The sequence below is a fragment of the Tetrao urogallus genome, assembly GCF_951394365.1.
Source record: "Tetrao urogallus genome assembly, chromosome: 5".
Lineage (NCBI taxonomy): Eukaryota > Metazoa > Chordata > Aves > Galliformes > Phasianidae > Tetrao > Tetrao urogallus.
This window is the reverse complement of record NC_136818.1, coordinates 51,955,535-51,973,663: the sequence shown is the minus strand read 5'-3', so window position 1 is coordinate 51,973,663 and position 18,129 is coordinate 51,955,535. Positions and strand designations below refer to the sequence as shown.

The 18,129-nt window shown below is 41.0% G+C and overlaps 1 protein-coding gene across 2 annotated transcripts in view; it reads left to right on the top strand.

Annotated features, from left to right (window-relative positions):
• LCOR (ligand dependent nuclear receptor corepressor) overlaps positions 1 to 18,129 on the top strand; it is a gene marked incomplete at both ends in the record, with an annotated part of 46,839 nt that overhangs the window by 15,440 nt on the left and 13,270 nt on the right. For both annotated transcript variants that reach the window (XM_079536516.1, XM_079536515.1), the window contains 2 exons: positions 11,972 to 12,037; positions 12,456 to 12,535. In XM_079536516.1, the coding sequence (XP_079392642.1) occupies positions 11,972 to 12,037; positions 12,456 to 12,535 (146 nt within the window). The remainder of the gene's footprint in view (positions 1 to 11,971; positions 12,038 to 12,455; positions 12,536 to 18,129) is intronic.

Here is an 18,129-nt window from a genome sequence, read left to right as displayed (position 1 = left end):
CATTTTGTGATTGTGTAGTTATTGTAAAACGAGAGATTGCATGCTTTCTGTTATGTAAGCAATTATCTGGTGGTAATTATCAGCTCAATGATTAAGAAGTCAGTGTTAAACTCTTGTGCTATTTTTAAAATATGTATTTTTGAGTTGATCACTTCTTGGAATGTCTTGTATTCAAGTATGACCATTTAATGGAATTATTTATTGAAGCTCTACTGTAAGCAACTACTTAAATGACTGAAGTGAACAAGATGCTGATGGCAATCCTCACTGTGTAGCTGTGGATTCTGCAGGTTCCTCTGCAGGCTTTGTTTTCCCATGAGCTTCTGTTCTTGTCCCCCTTTAAAAGAAGGGACCTCTCTTTTGGTATGGTTTGAATTTCTTTTGTTAAAGCTCTTACCAGTATTTTTGGCTGACACGTTGAATTAATTGGTTACAGTTTCTGTGTTTTCATGTCTGCTGTCCAGCTTTGTGTGAGGATGATAAATTTGGGCAAGACTGCAGTTCTTCCTTGGCTTAGTTACTTCTGGCAGATGTTCTCTGAAGACCACGTGCTTGAGAAGTGCAGTGTTTTGCAACACTTTGGTATTTTGCTGCATTCAGTTTCCATGGTTAGTTCCTTCACTCACTCTTCTGTGCTACTCCAGTGGTTCTGTGGGAAAGCAAGTTGTGTTCTCTTTCAAGTTTTCAAGGGAACTCAAGATTCATTAAGTCCTATTGGTTATTTTAATTTCATAAAATCTGGAGCACTGCGTGTGTTAGAAGTCTGATATTCCTTGAGTGTGGAGACATTTGTGGTGTTGAAGAACACTTACAAAAAAATTGGCTGTAGAGAAGTAACCTGCAGGGGTGTGAAACTGATGGTAGTGGTGAGTAGGCTACGTGCGTGAAGTTATCTTTGCTTCTTGCCCGTGCTGTCTCTGGCAATTCCTTGTTCTTTCTTCATGTTGTGTTTGTTCATTACATGTGTGTGATACTCTCATTTAATAATACATAATAAAATTATGTGTAAATAATCCTTTAGGGAAGAATGCACTTCAGGGAAGATGGTTGCAGAGCCTCACAGATGTGAGGTTACTTTGCAGCTTTGAATATCTGAGTGCCTCTCTGGGCTTGAAATCATTTAGAAGCAGATGATTTGCATGTAAGCAGCAGAAGCAGTTTGTATCAAATTCCTCCACTGTTTATACAGTTGTCCTGCTGGCAGCTCCTAGCCAGGGATTAGGAAATCCATTTATGGGATTCTTTTCTTCAAGGATTGTCCAGAAGTTACAAAAAAAAAAACCAAAACTGCTTTGGATACCATAGAAGTGGATGGTGACCCTGATCTGAAGAGCTGAAGCTTTTCTAGTGAAGCAGAAGCAGCAGAGTGTTCCTGTTGTTTCTTCATACTGAGGTTGTTACAGATGTTTCGGTCTTCGCTGAATCCAGATGCACAACATGGTGTGGAATACCAAGCTTGAGAAGCTTTGTTGGTGTATTACCTGGAAAACTGAATTCAGATTTTGAACAAACAGTTTGTGGTAGGTGGCTTCTTAGAAAGCTGAGTGTGCAGCCAGTTTGCCTTCCCTATCTTACCACCAGAGAATCATTTGAAGATCTGCTGCACATCCTGAACAAGGGCCTTCATTCTTTGAGCAGACCTGAGGCAGTAACCGATCTACTAAGACTTCTTTTTATTCAGATTCCAGCTGCAAAATCGAAACGATTGCTGTTTGGGAAGGCTGACCTGCAGGTGTCTCTTTGTTGATGTTCCTGGATAGAAACCCCCTAATTTGGTTAACTGTGAGTATATTGGAGATTCTGCTGTAGTTTGAGTTTCAGAAACATAGAGTATGGAAGCTTAGCGGGACTGCTGTCTCCTCTCAGGTTCAGATTGCACACGTTGCTTTCAAGCATCAAACTTCAACTGGAAGGAAAATAAGAGTTGTGAAGAAGGATGGGGTTGCCTCAAGCCAAGTACTGTGGGTAACGTGACTTTCTGAATTACAGAAATCTGATTGTCAGAATAAGAGGCGTGATGGAGACTGAGCTTTGTCAAACTGCACAGAACTACTTGGTTTGGTGGAGACTTAAAGATTATAGTAGGAGCTGAAAGTGATGCATGTATGACTCATCTAAGTGCAACTGAAACTGTTAAATACGCTGGTAGTCACCAAATTCACTGTAGTTGCCCAGGGAAAGATACTTGGATGTAACTTTGGAATGATGGCCATAAGATAAGGAGTGTTTTCTCTGTCGTGTTACTTCTGCATCAACCCAAGTGTGAAGATATTCTTGTTCTGAATGTGATCCTCAGTTCTGGTCCAGTACCTGTTTCACGCATCAGTCTCCCACCTGAAGAAGACCATCCCAGAACAAGAAAGTCAAGTGGAGGTCTTGATTTCAGCAGTGTTGTTATCTCAGATGTCCTTGGTCCCACCACTTGTTCCTGCTGGCATAACTGGACTACAGCAGGAAATTGTTTCTGTCTAGAAATAATGCAGGGGAAAAAAAAAAAAGGTGTTTTTTCTTCCTTTTTTTTCTTCTGTATGCGCTTGTTCAGTTGTTTATATTGCCAGTGAAAGGGGAAAAGTGTGGATGGAAACAAGAACAACGTTAAGCATCTTATCTTCTATCCAGTGTTGCTGTCAAGGAGGAAGAAAAACTCGCTGTAATCCCACTTGTAGTAAAATGCAAAATACACTGCAGAAACTGGGTGCCTCTCCCATGAAGCATATCTGCAGGAATAGCTTATGGAATTGATGATGTGTGTCTGAAGCTGAAAGATTAGTAAGAATTGCTACGTGAAATGATGGCAAACACCGCGTCGCAGTGAGAAGTGAGAGAGATTTATTGGTGACTTTCTTTGAGGAAAATTTCCACTGAACACCAAAGGTCAGACTTTCATCACTCCTTACTGCAAGTTTCTTGTATCTCTGTGTAGGTTTTCCTTTTCAAAAGAAAGCTCCCTGCTCCTGGTAATGCTCCCTCACATCTGGCAATTTCAGTTCCCACAGCTTATTTCAGCACCAGAAGTTTGGCTGCTGTAACTTCTCCTTACGAAGTTGTCAGCAGCCCTGCTTACTTCTCAACATCTGGAGGAGGGTCAGGGCTCCAGCTTCTTTGTTACTGTGGTGCAACTTCAGGTGTTTGGTGAAGGACGAGGAGGAGTATTTCTGCCCTGTTTGTTTTTCCTGGCAGGAGAGTGACTGTGCTCTGTATGAGTTACAGTGTGCTTACTTTGTACCATTGTGCTTTTGCTACTGTTATGCTGCGGGCCCTGAAGCTGGCTGGGTTCTTAGGCTCAGCAGCGCTCCCTTTGTGTTTGCTGCTTGCTTGGTGGGCGCACAGATGCATCACTTAAGGTACATTTTGAAACACAATTCCAGCTCTGACAACTGGTTGTGATACTGTGTTCTGTAACTTACGTCTTTTGGTGTTACCAACCTTTTCTCCGTGTATGGATTTATTTTTAATTATTTAATTTAAGGAGAATAACTTCCCTTCTGCCCCCACTTCTAATGATCCTGCCTTGTTTCTGTTAGCTGCCTGGAACACCCAACGATTTCACCTAAATCATCATTTCTGCCTCAGTTGAGACTGAACCATCGGTCTGAAAGGGCTACGGATTCTTTCCAGAGTTTCTGGGAAGCCTTAAGATGTCAGGTGTACTTTACTGTAGTCAAGATACAGCTTTGTTTCTGTGATGGAGATCCTTCTCACTATTGTTGTAGTAAAACAATCACTTGACTTGATAAAGTGGTGTATCCTTGCATGTCTTAAGAATTGTCAGGAAGCTGTCAGTTAGCTGGAGTCAGAAGGCCTATTCTTCATTGGGGCAATTATGTAATGGCTTACCCAGAGGTTCCTTTAGCATAACATAGACTCTTACAGTCACAGATAACAGAGTCAAATGGCTCTTGGCTTACCTGTAAGATAAAAGCTGCCTCTCAGTTCAGAAGCATTCAGTAAACTTTCACGGGTCCTTGCCATTTCCTGATCATCATCAGATTTTAAATGATGGGTGATGCAACTATACTTAGTTTTCTAAGTGGAATCAGGCTTCCAGTCCACTTTGCAGACTTTGTGTGTATTTGAATCTCTGCCTTTGTCGTAGAGGTAGAGACGGTGAAGGACTGTGTATAACCTGGGATCAAAACATAGGAAGAGATACAATGCATTGAGCTAAGCTAGTAATAAATGATGATGTAACTGATCTGTTTAAAAAAAGGTAGAACTAAGACACACTCCAAATGTTTTCTGGAGCACAGTGATGGTTTAATAGATGCTTTTGCTGCTGGTGGTCTGTGTTTAGGTGGGTTCAGCAGCTTGTGCCTACCCTTCCTGGGCTGTTTTCTAGCTGAATTGTTTCATCTGCTCTGGTTTCACGGGGTGGCTCCCTTGCAGACAGAATGATGTGGGTCAGCACGGAGTTGCTAGGAGAAGGGAACCTGTTTAAATAGGAATGCTGGGAAATACGAAATAGAGCTATTGTTGCAGTCAGTTTAACTGGCATGCTTTTGTGCCACACCAATACTCTGCTTGTGGCAGTCTGTTCCTTGCCTGCACACCTGACTTTGTGGCATGGACGTTACTGTGGCCTCATGAAATGAAGCAGAGCAGTGAACTGACCCTGCTATCTCTTCGATGGGAGATACTTTCCAGTCAGAGCAATTCCATCTACTGGCAGGCTGTTACCCTGTGCTGGGGTAGCATGATGTATGGAGGCAAATGCTGGTAGGTAGTGATGTCCCTCTAATTTTGTCTGGCAGTGAAACCCTAACAGCTTGTCTGTGCTGGATAGGAAAAAATTGCTTTAAGATTGAGAAATGTTTGGGATTCTGACAAACTTCTGTTCTCTGATGTTTTGTGCTATTGAGTGCTCATTCTTGGGTAATTTGACTCTTTGGATCTGTTAAACTTGTTGGTAGAGTTTCTCTCCATTGGAAGTTGCATGTGGTTATCTGAAACTTCACACTTGGAAGTCAAAGAAAAAAGCACAATTTTTGAATTGAGGTAGATCTCAGAAAATAAAAGTGAGCAGTGTATGGTTTTTACTGAGTTGTATGCTGCCACTGAGAGCTGCCTTTACTTCAAGAGGAAATGGTAACTGGGTATTATCTTTCTGTGATGTCTGTGTGCTCTGCTTTATTTCCCAGAGTAATAAAATGCAAGTATGCACATGGAAACACTTCAGATTTATGCCCTGCCTTGGTGGTGAGTGGCGGTGGGGGAGACCAGGCTGTCTTTTAGTAAAGCTGGCAGTCTGCAGCTGACTTGGAAACCAAGAGCCCAGCACCCCGACCTGATCAACCAGCCAGATTAACGGTGCAGTATGTGCACAATGGAGGGTCTTCCCAGCCCTGCAAATCTATGTGGCAATTCAAACTCAGAGCAACTGCTGTAGCTTGAGGGTGGCGTTGAGACAGCCATGGTGAGAAATCTTCATCTTGTCTTGAATTCTGCATACCTTAATGTTATTCTTGGCTTGGTAACAAATCCCAGAAAACCCCGTTGGGTGGGGGTCAGGAGATGATCCATGTTACACCATTTGTGCTTTTGAGCAAGCTTTATAACTTATCCCTCCTGTTTGTTTTATTGGGTTTTTCCTTTTCTGTTTTTCTTTTGTGAATGATTTTTCTCTTGCTGTGAGTGGTGAGCTCTCTACCACTAACAGTGCTGATGTTGCATTCTAGAGAAGACCTATTTCAGTTTCTTGCACCACAAAACTGCTCAATAAGCTGTTTATTCTGCCTCTCAGTTCTCTCCGTACAGCAAGAGGGATGCATCTTCTTTCAGGTGCATCTTTTAGGAGATCTGTCATGGCTCTTTCCTGTTGTGAAGGCACGAGCTTTGTGGCTCTGTTGATGGATACGTAGCTGTCTTACTGCCATGCTTAGCTCATTAACTTTTAAATGCCTTACTGCAAGTTTGATACTCCATCCGAGGAAATGCACTTAGGCTTGATTCTCAAAGGAAAAGGAATTGCTTGAAAGGGATGCTTGAAGAGAAGAACAGGGCTGGCCTGCTGCAGCTTCTTCAGAAAATCTTCAGTCCAGTGGTGGAACGAGAAGGAAGTCTGGCAGAATGGGTGGGCAGAAGCACTTGATATCAGCAGTATTTCTCTACTGCCTGAGAAGTTCTTTGTCCCTTTTTTTTTTTCCCCCAGCTTCCTACTATGGTAAGATAAAGTGACAGTGAAGGGCAGTTGGACAAAACACGAGCCTTTTTTGCTTCTTCATGAAGCTTACCTCCTGGAGAAGCTGTTTTTCCGTGGAAAATGTGTTAGGGCAGGAGGATTCTTCTTCTTTTGAGCTTCAAGGGCCTCAGCCAATGATACTGCATGCTTTGTTTTGTGTTCCAAGGTCTTCTAGTAGAATCGGAGAGCTAAGTGTGGTCATATAGGGCTTGGTTGCACTCCTCCTTCTCAATAGTTCCTACCTAAGCGTCCTTCAGCAGGTTGTTCTTCTGTGTGCACGTGTCTGTGTTCTTACAGAACCAGCTTACTGGTGTTTAAGGTCCCTGGAAAGCCATTGTGTTTACAAAAGCATCTGTTGCCTTTGAAACAAGGATGTCTACAGTGAGTTCCCGAGAAGTGGAACTTCATTAACAAAAATGTAGAAATGTTGACTTAGAAAAACTAAAACATTTCAGCAGTTGTTCCCCAGGAAGCAGAGATGAAGTTGTTTTCACTCATAGTTTAATTTGACTCCATTCAGATAAAAAGATTTCTCATCATAGGTGAGAAATGTGAACGTTCCTTTATTCGAGCAGCAAAGCAACTTGAATAATTATATGTATGTCCTGAGACTTGGTGTATATTAATAACTGTCCTGTGACTTCTTTCCCCCTCCCTTGTTGCTTGGTCTTGCCTTTCTATTAAGATGCTTGTGACTGAAATGTTCAAGTTTAATAGATTTTTGTCCTAAAAGGGACAGAATTCCCGTGTTGCATGTGGATTGTAGGTTTGTTTTTTTTTTTTTTTTTTTTTTTTTTTTTTTTTTTTTGAATTAATTTCTGCCTCAAATCCCATAGCTGTGGATAAATATATCCAGTCTTGACCAGAAAATCTTGGCACGAGAAATCCAATAAAAGCTTGATATGCTGGTAGTGACTGCTTCCTGCTCATTGATGAGATCCCAGATGTTATGAATGTAAGCAGGGGCAGAGTACAGAGGGAATGTTGGTGGTCAGCCTGTGCTTCCCAAAGTGCCACAGCCAGGGCCCTCGCCCAGGGAAAGCGTTGTGCTGGTCGTGTGCTGGGCTCTGTCTTGGCGTGCCCGTGTAAAACTGAGGGTGCCTTACATCTGCCTGAGCTTGACCAGCTTTCAGTTTTAGCCACTGGATCTCATTATGTCTTTCAGAAGCTGTTTGCTCTTTTCTCTAGATTTGTTTTCTGACTTCCTCTAGCTTTCCCCTTCCAAAGCAGTGTTTGATTGCATGTACTTTGCTGAGCAGCCCAAGTGACCTGGCCCCTTTGCTATTTACTGCTCTTCCCATCTTTGTATCTCCTGCGGATTTCATGACTGCTTTCTTCCAAGCCAGTGACCAAAATATTGAATGGCATAGGGCCAAGGTTCAATACCTGATGGACCTCAGTGCAGTAATTTCCCGATGACATAACATTTCAGGAACTGTCACTTAATTTTAATCTATGTGTATTGGGCTGATTTTTATTTTTCGGTTGGTTACAGTCAAAATATTTGGTACCGTGCCAAAAATGTTTCACGTATTTGATAGCATTATAGCAAATCTGTTACTGCTAATCACACTTCCAGGTTTATAACATGAACATTAAATATTTTTCATGAGCCCACATTGACTGACACCATTTCTACTGTTAACTCCTTAGTGAGCTGTTCTGTGGATCTTGAAAACCTTTAGCAAGTAGAAACCTCAGTACCTGTGTGCTCAGTGTTTTGACATTTCAGAGGGATAACCATTTTTCCATTAAAAAAAGAACAAACAACAACAAGCAAGCAAAGAAACAAAATAAACCACCCACCTCAATAGTATTTGAAGGCGTTTAACTGAGGAGTGTGAAATAACTGATAGGTCCTGTTATTGAATAGTTCTGTGCCGTTCTATTGAAGGTTTATGTACCACCATATTCTTACAGACTTCTTAAAGCTAATATGCATGAATGCCTTCTTTTTGGTTTCATATTTGCTTACCTTAAATCCACGTGGATCTCTTTGCTCAGACCTTTGTAACGCTTCTGGGTTTTGATGTGTTCTCTACATTCCTCTGCTGCTCCTCCAGCCTGTTGACTGTGACTGTAAGCGCAAAGAGGAGACGATGTATTTATTTTTAAGTAATACATTATTTTTTTTCTTGGTCGTCTTTAACAATGTAAGTAGTAGCAAACAGTAAAGACAAACTGTAGCCCTTTTATTTTCTTTACTGCTCTCAGATCTGGCTCCTGTTAAGTGGTTTATGCCTTACTGCTTTGACAAATTATGTGCATTTTATGTAGAGAGTATTAAATAACATGTTTAAGCTGTGCTGTTTCAAGAGGAAAAAAGCATTGTTTGAGAAGCAAAACTCATGACGACCGTATCAGTGACAGCCCAGAAATGTACCCACACCTCCTGGCAGTCTCTGGCTTTTAAGGGGGAGAATGTGTGTTTGGTTAATCTGTGCAGCCAGTGAAGTCCTCTCCTCAATCATCAGCCTGGTAGCTTCTCAAGAGAGAGTCAATGGGAGAACTGTCAGCTGTAAGGCAGTGTGAAGCTCCAACTGGATCTCTTCAAGGCTTGAAGATAAGCCGTTGTGGTCTTAAACTGTGAGTCAGTAAGCTTCATTTAAAGTTTATATTTGTGCCTTGAAGTATTTGGTTACAGGAGAGAGGATGAAAGTGTCAGAAAAGATGAAAATGAAGTAGTGAAATTTGACCATGCAGGAAACTGAATGCTCAACTTTTTTTCAGTTGGATCTTCTGTACGTGTTGCTCTCAGATTGAAAATGGCACATCCATATTCTGATTATTTTTTTTGTCAGAAGATATTTTAAAGAATAGAGTTTCTCAAATGCTGCTTTACTTTTAGAGCCAGTAATTGCCAAATTGTAAATAATGCATGTAATTATCTGTGAATTTAACAGCATATTCCACCTCTGCTTCAATACAAAGAGTTTTCTTTGTTCTCCTGTTTTTTTTTAATTTTTTTTTTTTTTTTTAATTTTGCCAACTCTCCATTTATTGCAAAGCCTACTAAGATGGAAAGCTTTTTTTTTTCCTAAAGCTTTGCTGATGTTTCATTTTTATAGAAAGTATATACATAATAAAAATTTTTACACAGGCACCCAAAATATGTTTTTCTTTTAGTGGGTCACTAGGAACATAAAGGTTAAAAGCGTGGCTGCTTTAATTGTGGTGCTGGAAAGAGGAAGCCCCTAAAATATTGTTGTCTTTCCCCCTTTTGCCCTGGTGCCATTCAGTTGTCCTGCCCCTGTCCCACTGGCCCCGCTGGGAAGGTTGAGGCGCTGAAGTGCAGATGATGCAAACATCAAAACAGGAATTTAGCAGAGGCAGCCATGTTAATTTCTGTTCCACTTCAAATGCAGGAAAATATCGTCTGCCAAATGGACAATCGGTGGGAAAAGAAATGTTCTTTTCAAGCTTCCAACAGTAGTGACAATGGAGAGAAAAATACTACAAAAAGTAGCAGCTCCTTTTTCAAGATTTTGTTTTCGATGTATTATGCATGATGAACCACACAGAGTGCACAGTTGTTCTTTTGGAGCCCTAAGTGACTGAGTATTATGAGGCAGGGCTTAGGTTGTCCTTACTGCATTGCACCTTGCATTTGGGGGGAGTAGGGCTTGGCTTCGCGGCAATTTCACCAGTCTTTAGTATAATTTTTGAATACATTCATGCTTCCCTTATTTGCCTTTTTTAATGTCAAGCATTGCACATAAGATGTTCTGCTGTTGCTATGCAACTGCTAAATCCAATATTTAATATTAATAAAAACCGAGTGGCATTAGCATCACTGAGAACAGTGGGCTAGCAAACTATGATTGTACAACATCCAAGCTGTAAAACTTGGCAGGGACTTCAGTGTGCGATTGCGTGCATGGCAAACTGTAGGGCATGAGTCACCGGCGGTTACTATTTTAAGAGTGGTGAGTTTGAGTAAAATTCTGAGCTCCCTTGATTTTTATTTATTTATATATGCGCTCTATTTTGAACAGAAAGATGAGGCATGAGGTTGGTCGGCTGTTTCATTTCAGGTACAAGTTCGGAGGGGTCGCTACACGTGGAAGGGTCAGCGTTACAAACCTCTGGGTCAATTCCCTGATTCTCCTGTTTTTCTTCTAGGTCAGGTTGGTCGCCCTTTCCCACTGTTGCTGCCACTTCCCGAAGCCTGAGTTGGCTTTTTTTGGAGGCAGTGCTTCTTCTCTGCCTGACAAGGTGCTGTTCAATGGGGTGGATAGTTTTTTGGCTTCTCCTTTTCCACCTTGTTTAGTAGTGGTACCTCCCCTGTTTCTATTTTCTCTTGACTATAATTTTACCATTGCTCTTTCACTTTTTTCTTTGTTTGTCCTCTGCTCAGTGCTTTCTGAGATGAGATTTTCAGTGTCAGCCTCTCAGAGGTGTTAGATCACGGATGATTTTATGCTCAGGCAGTGCTTTGGCTGTTGAAGTCACACTGCAAACTACAAATTCCACAGGGTCTTGCATCTTGTGTGTAGTGACGTAAGCGCACCGAAAGTCTTGCTGACGCCCAGAGGAATGTGATGCTGCTTATCCCTTTCTTTTGAAGCCAAGACTGTTGTCTATAAAACAACCATTAGATCTATACACAGACTGAGTTACTTTATTATTGCTTTCTTTTTTTTTTGCAGTGTAATAACTGATTTCCTTCATAGCTCGCAATCCTTTGAAGTGGTTTCTTAAAAGGGCATTTTCGGATAGTTTGTCTGTCCCTGATTCCCCCGTGCAAGTTTCTCTAAATTTAAAACTGTATTTTCATCTCTTAAGAAAATTCTTTTATTTCTTCTGCTGCTCTCATGCTCAGGCAAGTAGAAGTTACCCAGTTCTGTACAAACTGTCGTTAAACCCGCAGTGCAAATGTATTGCAGGAGTAGGGAAGGAAGCACAGTAAGTGATAATCCTGGGCTTTGTGGCCATGGTGGAAATATGTTTTTATAAGGAGGTGGACTTGGTCTGTGCCACTCAAAATAATCCCTGTACTTTTCATTTCACTCCTGTTAACTTGACTTCTCCATAGTATTGGGTAGTTGATAGCTCTGTAGATTTTACTGCCAGCAGGAGTTTAGTGCAATATTGATTTAACATTTCCAAATAATGGCAGTAATTTCAGTAAAGGCTTTCCCTCTTTTAGAATAAACTAAATTGGCTAGATTTATTTTAAGTGTGGCATCAATCATGGCATTGAAGTAAATCAGACTGTATTTTAGATGCAGATCTTTGACACGAGTGTGTTAGTGATTAGAATTTGGTTCCTTAGGGGCATGGCATTGCTGAATCCCTTTTCTTTTAGTTTTCTCTCTTCAAACCTGTAACTGCAGAAAGCATTGCTTACAGTATTTGTTGAAATGCAGGAAAGTAGCCAAATGCCACTCTGAGATGGAGGGATGTATTATAATGTTATTCCTAATTGCAAAAGCATACCTTTCTTCTGCTTTGAGGCTTAAGCAAGGTAATTTTTCCCAGTCGCAGTCACCTGGTGCTGCGAAGCACACTGTAGAACCTAAAACTTCCCATTTTCTTTTCAAAATGGCCTATTTCAGTGTCATAATGTTTTTTGTTTTTAACCCAGCTAAGTGCAGGAGTCAGTGGGCTCTAGATTCTGCTGTGGTTTGTCAATAGTTCAGTCATCACAATTGACCCATGCGTCTTGTAATGCTAAGAGAAAACACATTGAGCTCTGTTCTTGGAACAGATAAATATAGAACTGCTATTGTGAATATTCTTGTAGTGACGTACTTAATCTAGAAAGCTAACAATTCTTTTATTTGCTTTTAGGGTTTGAAAGTATTCTAGAAGGCCTGTTTGGACCTGGATTATTAAAAGATCTCAGTTTGTTTAAAGGTATTCAATCTCTATGTTTGTATCTTGTTCTGCATTTCTAATGACAGAAGCAGCCCCAGCTCTGCCTCTAGAAAATGTGTGTTACCGTGGTGATTTGTGCTTTTCCCCCTCCCCCAGGCAGTGCTCACAGTTAGTTTCATATTGGCTAAAATTACTAATGAGTGTGCGTTCATCTTTATGTAGCTGGGAGTGTATTTGGCAGTGCTCAGGAAAAAAAACACATATTTGTTGTGCATAGATAAAATGTATACAGTTTGGTAATCTGGGGATTTAGAAATATGGCTGAAATGAAGCTTGCATCCTCAGAATGCAGGCAAGAATGTTGTGAAACAGGTATTTAATTTGGCATTTCTCTTTTGGCTCCAGTTATGTCGCGGTTTATGAATATGAAGTAATCTGCTATTCCTCTGATTTACAGACTGTGAGCCTGAAGGTGTTTCTGATTGGTCTTTTGATGAAAATTGTCTTTTCTGCTGCCTGAGAAGAGAAAAAGTGAAGGTAACAATGCAGATGTGTGAAGCTCGTAGTTGTAGGGGAGGGACAAAGGGAGGGAGTTTGCTGCTCCTACTTAACTGAGCACAGAAAACCTGCAGCCACCTGCACCTCTCCCCTCCTTTGTAGAAAGACTTTCTTAAATTAATACACATTAATGAAGAGACTTTTTCTCTGCAACTTTTGCTTTGTGGTACGTGATGAAGACTTTTTTCAGTGTGTGTGTGTGTGTGTGTGTGTGTGTGTGTGTAGTGACTTTTTTTTTTTAATTTGGTTTACGGGTTGTTTTGTGTTTTTCTTGTTTTTTGAGTTCTTTATAAAAGACCTTGTTGGGATCATGTAACTCTTCCCAAGGGAGCCAAACTGTGGCTTGTGTACGTTTACCACAGTCAGACACTGGGCTTATCTTCAGTATGGAAATGTGGTCCATTTTAACCACCTAGAGGCTTATTCCCTATCTCGGAATCTCTTTCCCTGTGGGCCATATCCTTTTATTAAAGGGCTTGTGTGTATGGCAGGTTTGCTATTGTGCTTGTTTATAACCATGTCACAGCCTAAATGTGGGCAGGTCAGCTTTGCCAACATTTTACACCTGTAGTTTGTTTTCTTAACCAGATTATAGCTGTGTATGAAACAAAGGTTACCACGCTGTACGTGATTGCTGCTCAGCCCGTGTGTTGAAATACTGATTGCTCTATAGTGTAAGAAGGAAGGCTCATCTGTCTTGGGAAAACATCATTTCCTGGATCTCTTAACTGCTACTTCTTCCTGCACAATGTAACTGTAAGTGCAGAGGGGTTCTCTGTAGACCTGTGAATGAAACACAATCGCCCTTCCCTCTGCAGCAGCTAACGTATGACCTCATGGTTTGTTCATAAAGGAAGCACCTTCTTGTTAACAGGGGACTTGCCATGTTGCCAGTTTATGCTTATTTTTATATTACACTGTTTGTTGAAGCACTGGGAGGAGGATTAGAAATGCTTACTTTTAGAATAGGCGTAGCACGTAACACTTTGTTGAGGCTGACAGCAGGTAAGCTGTGTGTGTACTTATGCTGCTAGGAGTTCTGTCTTATTTGGCTTACGTCACTTCATATAAAGACGAAATTCAGCATTGAGCATAATTCTAGGTAAGTTCAAGAATGAACTTCATGGTGTGGTCAGTCTGCTTGTAGGCTGGGAGAGTCTTACGATGTGTGGGTAGATCTTTAGAAAGACTGCCTACATCTCATCATCCTCATAGGCCCACAGTAACTAAGATAAAGCTTCTGAAAACCCATTATTTAGGTGAAGACTGGGAACACCATATAGAGTGCAGATTAGATTTGCTTGTCTCATTCTCCTCCAACTTCTGCATAACCTTTTGGTCAAAAGCTGAGATGTCACTATTTACATTTTCAGTGCACTCTGCTAGGCTTTCTGTCATTGAGAACCAGTGACGTTTTTATGCTGTAAATAGCTGCTCCTCTGTTATACTGTGTGATGATTTTTAAATGGACAAAAGAAGGAAGCAGATTTGGTCAGATCTGGTGTTGCTCTATGGGGCAGTTTTGGCATTGGGTCTAAGGACGTTTTAGGATTGTGCATGTAAAATGATGCAGAATGCAGCAGGGGCATGCAGCATCATTTGCCAAAAGCATGAGGTGGGGGGAAGGAGGTTATACGTCTTGATCTGCCCTGAGACAAATGTGAGTTAACAAAGGCTGCATTAGTGTCAGTCACAATGGGTTTGGGTAGAACAAGTTGTATAAATAAAACCTATATCTGTCGCTTCACATTTCAGTAGCCAAAAATGCTTCTTTAAACCCTTTTACTAACAGCCAGTTGATAAATAGAGACAGCAGAGAGTGCTCCATACATACGCAATTTTGCTGTGTGTCCAAATATCACTGGCTGTTTGGGGGATGGAGGAGCAGGGAACAGAGGTGAAGCAGTCCATTCAAACCAGACTTGTGACCTCTGTTAATCCTGGTGATTCTTCTTGCACTGGGCCGAGAGATATCTGAGTCTGCTTTGGAGCACATGGAAGTTTTTTGCTCTTTTCCTGCTCTCCCGTGTTAACATTTCTGTTGTGCTGGTGGTGGTTGGGTTTTGGTTGGTTGGTTTGTTTGTTTGTTTTTTGTGGGAAAGAGAGAGTGAAGAATATGGCTCCTTTGAGACCTTGTGAGTGTTTCGTGTGTTAGCTGTGGTGATGGCAAGGTGGGAATGTCTCCTTTCCTTTGTGGGCATGCTGAGTTGCTGCCCTGCTGGTCATAGCCTATGTCATTAGCTTGCAATATGGAGATAAATGCAGCTCTCCTATGGAGATCTTCAGGTAGCATGAATTTGATGTAGTCATCATTTGAAATAAAGCCTGAGATCTCATTGTTACTCAGAAGTTGGTAACTCCATTTGATATTCAGCCAGATGATGAACAGTCTTCTGCTGGCGGCCTGATTTAAATTGGGAATGGTATCAATTTTATTGGAAATCTCTTCTATCCAACATTTGTCATTTGTGATGATAACTTTAACTCTTTCTTTTGAAGGAGTTGAAGGCTTAAGCTTCCAAAACTACTAAGACCTGTCTGTTCCTGTGTGTAATATGGTTGCAGTTGTGTTTTCTGTGCCTCAAATTCTGATCTGCTTTTTTGTTGTTGATGTGCTTCTTTTCAATTTTGCGTGTAAAGAACTGAGAGGATGGGCTCATCTGGGTATGTGCCTACATAATAGTGGGGACAGATTTAAAAGGTGTGTCATTGATGGTGCAGCTGGGAGCAAGATAGCCACAGCCATGTAGTATTCTGTGTTCTGGGGCTGTGGCTGACACCTCTGTTGGTGAAATAATCAGACAGTGTAATCAGCTCTCACCTTTGGGTGGTTTGTAGGCACTTGTTCTAACAAGTTGAAAAATAATAAAAATGGTGGGTTTTTTTGTTGATTTGCTTGTAAGAAAGCTGTGTAACTCAGGAGGCAGGTGGCTGTGTTTAAGGAGACGTCGGTGCTGGACTGGAGGATGAGAGCTGGAGGCCTTGAGTAGTTTATTGGCTGAACCATTTGGGAAAGAAAACTGTCCTTATTCTCCCACCCCTTTCAGTGATGCTAATTCGTGCTTTTCCAAGCAATCAGATTCAATTACATGCATTCTTCAAAGGAGGGGAAGCCATCTGCTGAAGTATTCTGAAGAGATTAATTTATTTGTAGCAGTAGTTCTACTTGCAAATGCATGGAGTTTTTTTGCCAGCCAAAATACAAGATGGTATTTGATAGAGGGGTAGACTTGAGTGTGTTCACTGAAGAACGTCAGTAAAATGCATACAAAGTTAGGAGCTAAAATCTCCGGTCCTATTTTTGCCCATATCCAAAGGGTTGTATGCAATAACATCACGCTTGCAGATTAGAATTTTTTTCTTCCATCATATAAAGCAAAATAACAATATCACAATTGTTTCACTTGTATGATCAGAGAGAATAATTAGTTAACTAAGAAACTGCTTCCAGATCATTAACACATGTACACTGACAGCATGAAAGACAGAGTTAGCAGCTCCAGCAGCATGCTCACAGCGAAAGGAAACAGATCGTGTTCTGTGGGGCCCAACTCAGTGAGCTCCGTTTGGCTGATCTGCAAATGTGGTAATTCCCAGTTCCCTGTGGGCTTCATCCTTCGTAGAGAAGACTCTATACGTGCTGTCCAAGCTTTTGTTTTTTTTGTGGCTCTCTAACTTCTAACAGGTTGTAGTGCAGGTAAGCCCTGTCCATTCAGATGAGTTGAACTTTAAGTGTTTTTCTTAGTTGCAGTTAATTTTTCATTGCTTCTCATAAGAAAACCAACAGAGCTATCACTACAGAAGAAGTCTGTGGCTCTATCTGGAGTGTTTGTATCCAGTCAAATGGTCTTGGCTGTTATTTGCTAGCATGCAGAGCTCAAGCCTAGTTCAAGATTTTTATTATTTTTCTTTTTTGGTGAAAAGCTGGAGATAGGTAATGTCAAAAGCACCAGAGGTAAGGAAACTGGGGAAAGAATCCTTTAAGAAGAATTCAGTTGAGTGTATTCCTTTGGAAGAAAATGGATTGTCTAAAGCTACCTGAAGAAATTTGTAAACATGGGTTTTGTTTTTCATTAAAAAAAAAAAAAAAAAAAAAGCTGCGGGGGGGAGGAATGACACTAATCTCATTTGTTGGTGAGAGGAGAACAAGAAGGATAATACTCCTAAGCACATTAACTATTTCATAGATATATTTAAGCTATAGAAATAGCAAGAGAGAAAACAACAGGGAGCGTATTCTGGAGTCTGATGCTGCTGGTGGCAGAGGGCTGAGCTGCTGCTTGGAGTGCCACAAAATAGCCTGGCTTCACTGTAAGGAGCTCAAGCAGCTCTGGGAAGGAGTTTGTAGGGTGCAGCGTGTGAGAGCCACACCGAGGTACTTTGAATTTTCAAACAGTGATTATGATTAGTCAGAACAGCAGCCTCTGATGGGGCGTCCGTTCAATGCATGTTTTGAATTCCATAAATTTGAACTGTTACCTTGGAGAGTGAGGAAACAATGCCGTTTCTCACTAGGAAATCTTGCACTCCCAGTAAGTGAAGGTTGTTCTTTAAAGTAATCCAAGCACCTGAATTCATTGCTGATGCTAAACTGGGAGCAGTTGCAGGTGCTTCAGATGGCGTGTTTGGAATTGAAACTTCAGAAATGGGACAGACCAAAACTTATTTTATCAGTCAGAAGTTACGGATAACTGAAAGGTGATAGCAGTGCAGAAGTGATAAGCTATTTTGGGAGATATAAGACTAGAGGCACGTCTTAATGTTGGGAGAGGGAATTCTTCTCTTGCCAGATAGTGATGCTGCAGGTTCAGGGAAGGGATGCTAGTGATGCATTGAGCCATGATTCCCATGTGAAGAGAAGCACAAAGAGAACAGAATGGGGTTATAAATATGGAGAAATGACATTTTAAACCCTAGGATTTCTAATCAATGCCGATTGGTTAATTAGCGTTAATCATTAAAAAAAAAAATCCCCCCAAATCTCCAAACAAATGCACACAATGGAGAAAAACTTTTGGAAGTTGACACTGAATGATAATCACAATCAAATATTTACTATGGAAACTTGAAGTTTCCCCTGAGCAATTAACCTACTGCAAAGATTGCTGGAATCATTGTTACAGGCAGTGATAAGAAAACAACAGAAAAAAAGCAGTAAGCAGAGATCTTTCTGGTAAACTGTCTCATGAGGTCAGTACAGGAGTGCTTGGCTGTGTGGTACTTGCCGTGTGATGTCTCAGCTGTCAGAGATGATGGGAACCTGAGCAGCGCTTGATGGTGGATGGAGGTTGTCTTGATTTTTAAGCTTCTTCCAGAGTTCATTGGATCATGCTGAGAGGATGATGTTTCCTTCAATTCTGAATTCTGTTTGTCCTTTGAATTGGAAGGAAGTTTTTTTGCAATGGCCTGTGGGATTTCAGCCAGAGGATGCTAATCAACTTGAGTTGATCTCATTTAGCTGGATCTCTGTGCATCAGATTGCAGAGATTGCTTTTAAATAAAGCTTAAAAGTTGTCTTTAAAAGTGCTAACACTTGTGTATTGCCTAGGCTAGTTGTGTTTGTGCGTTAATTT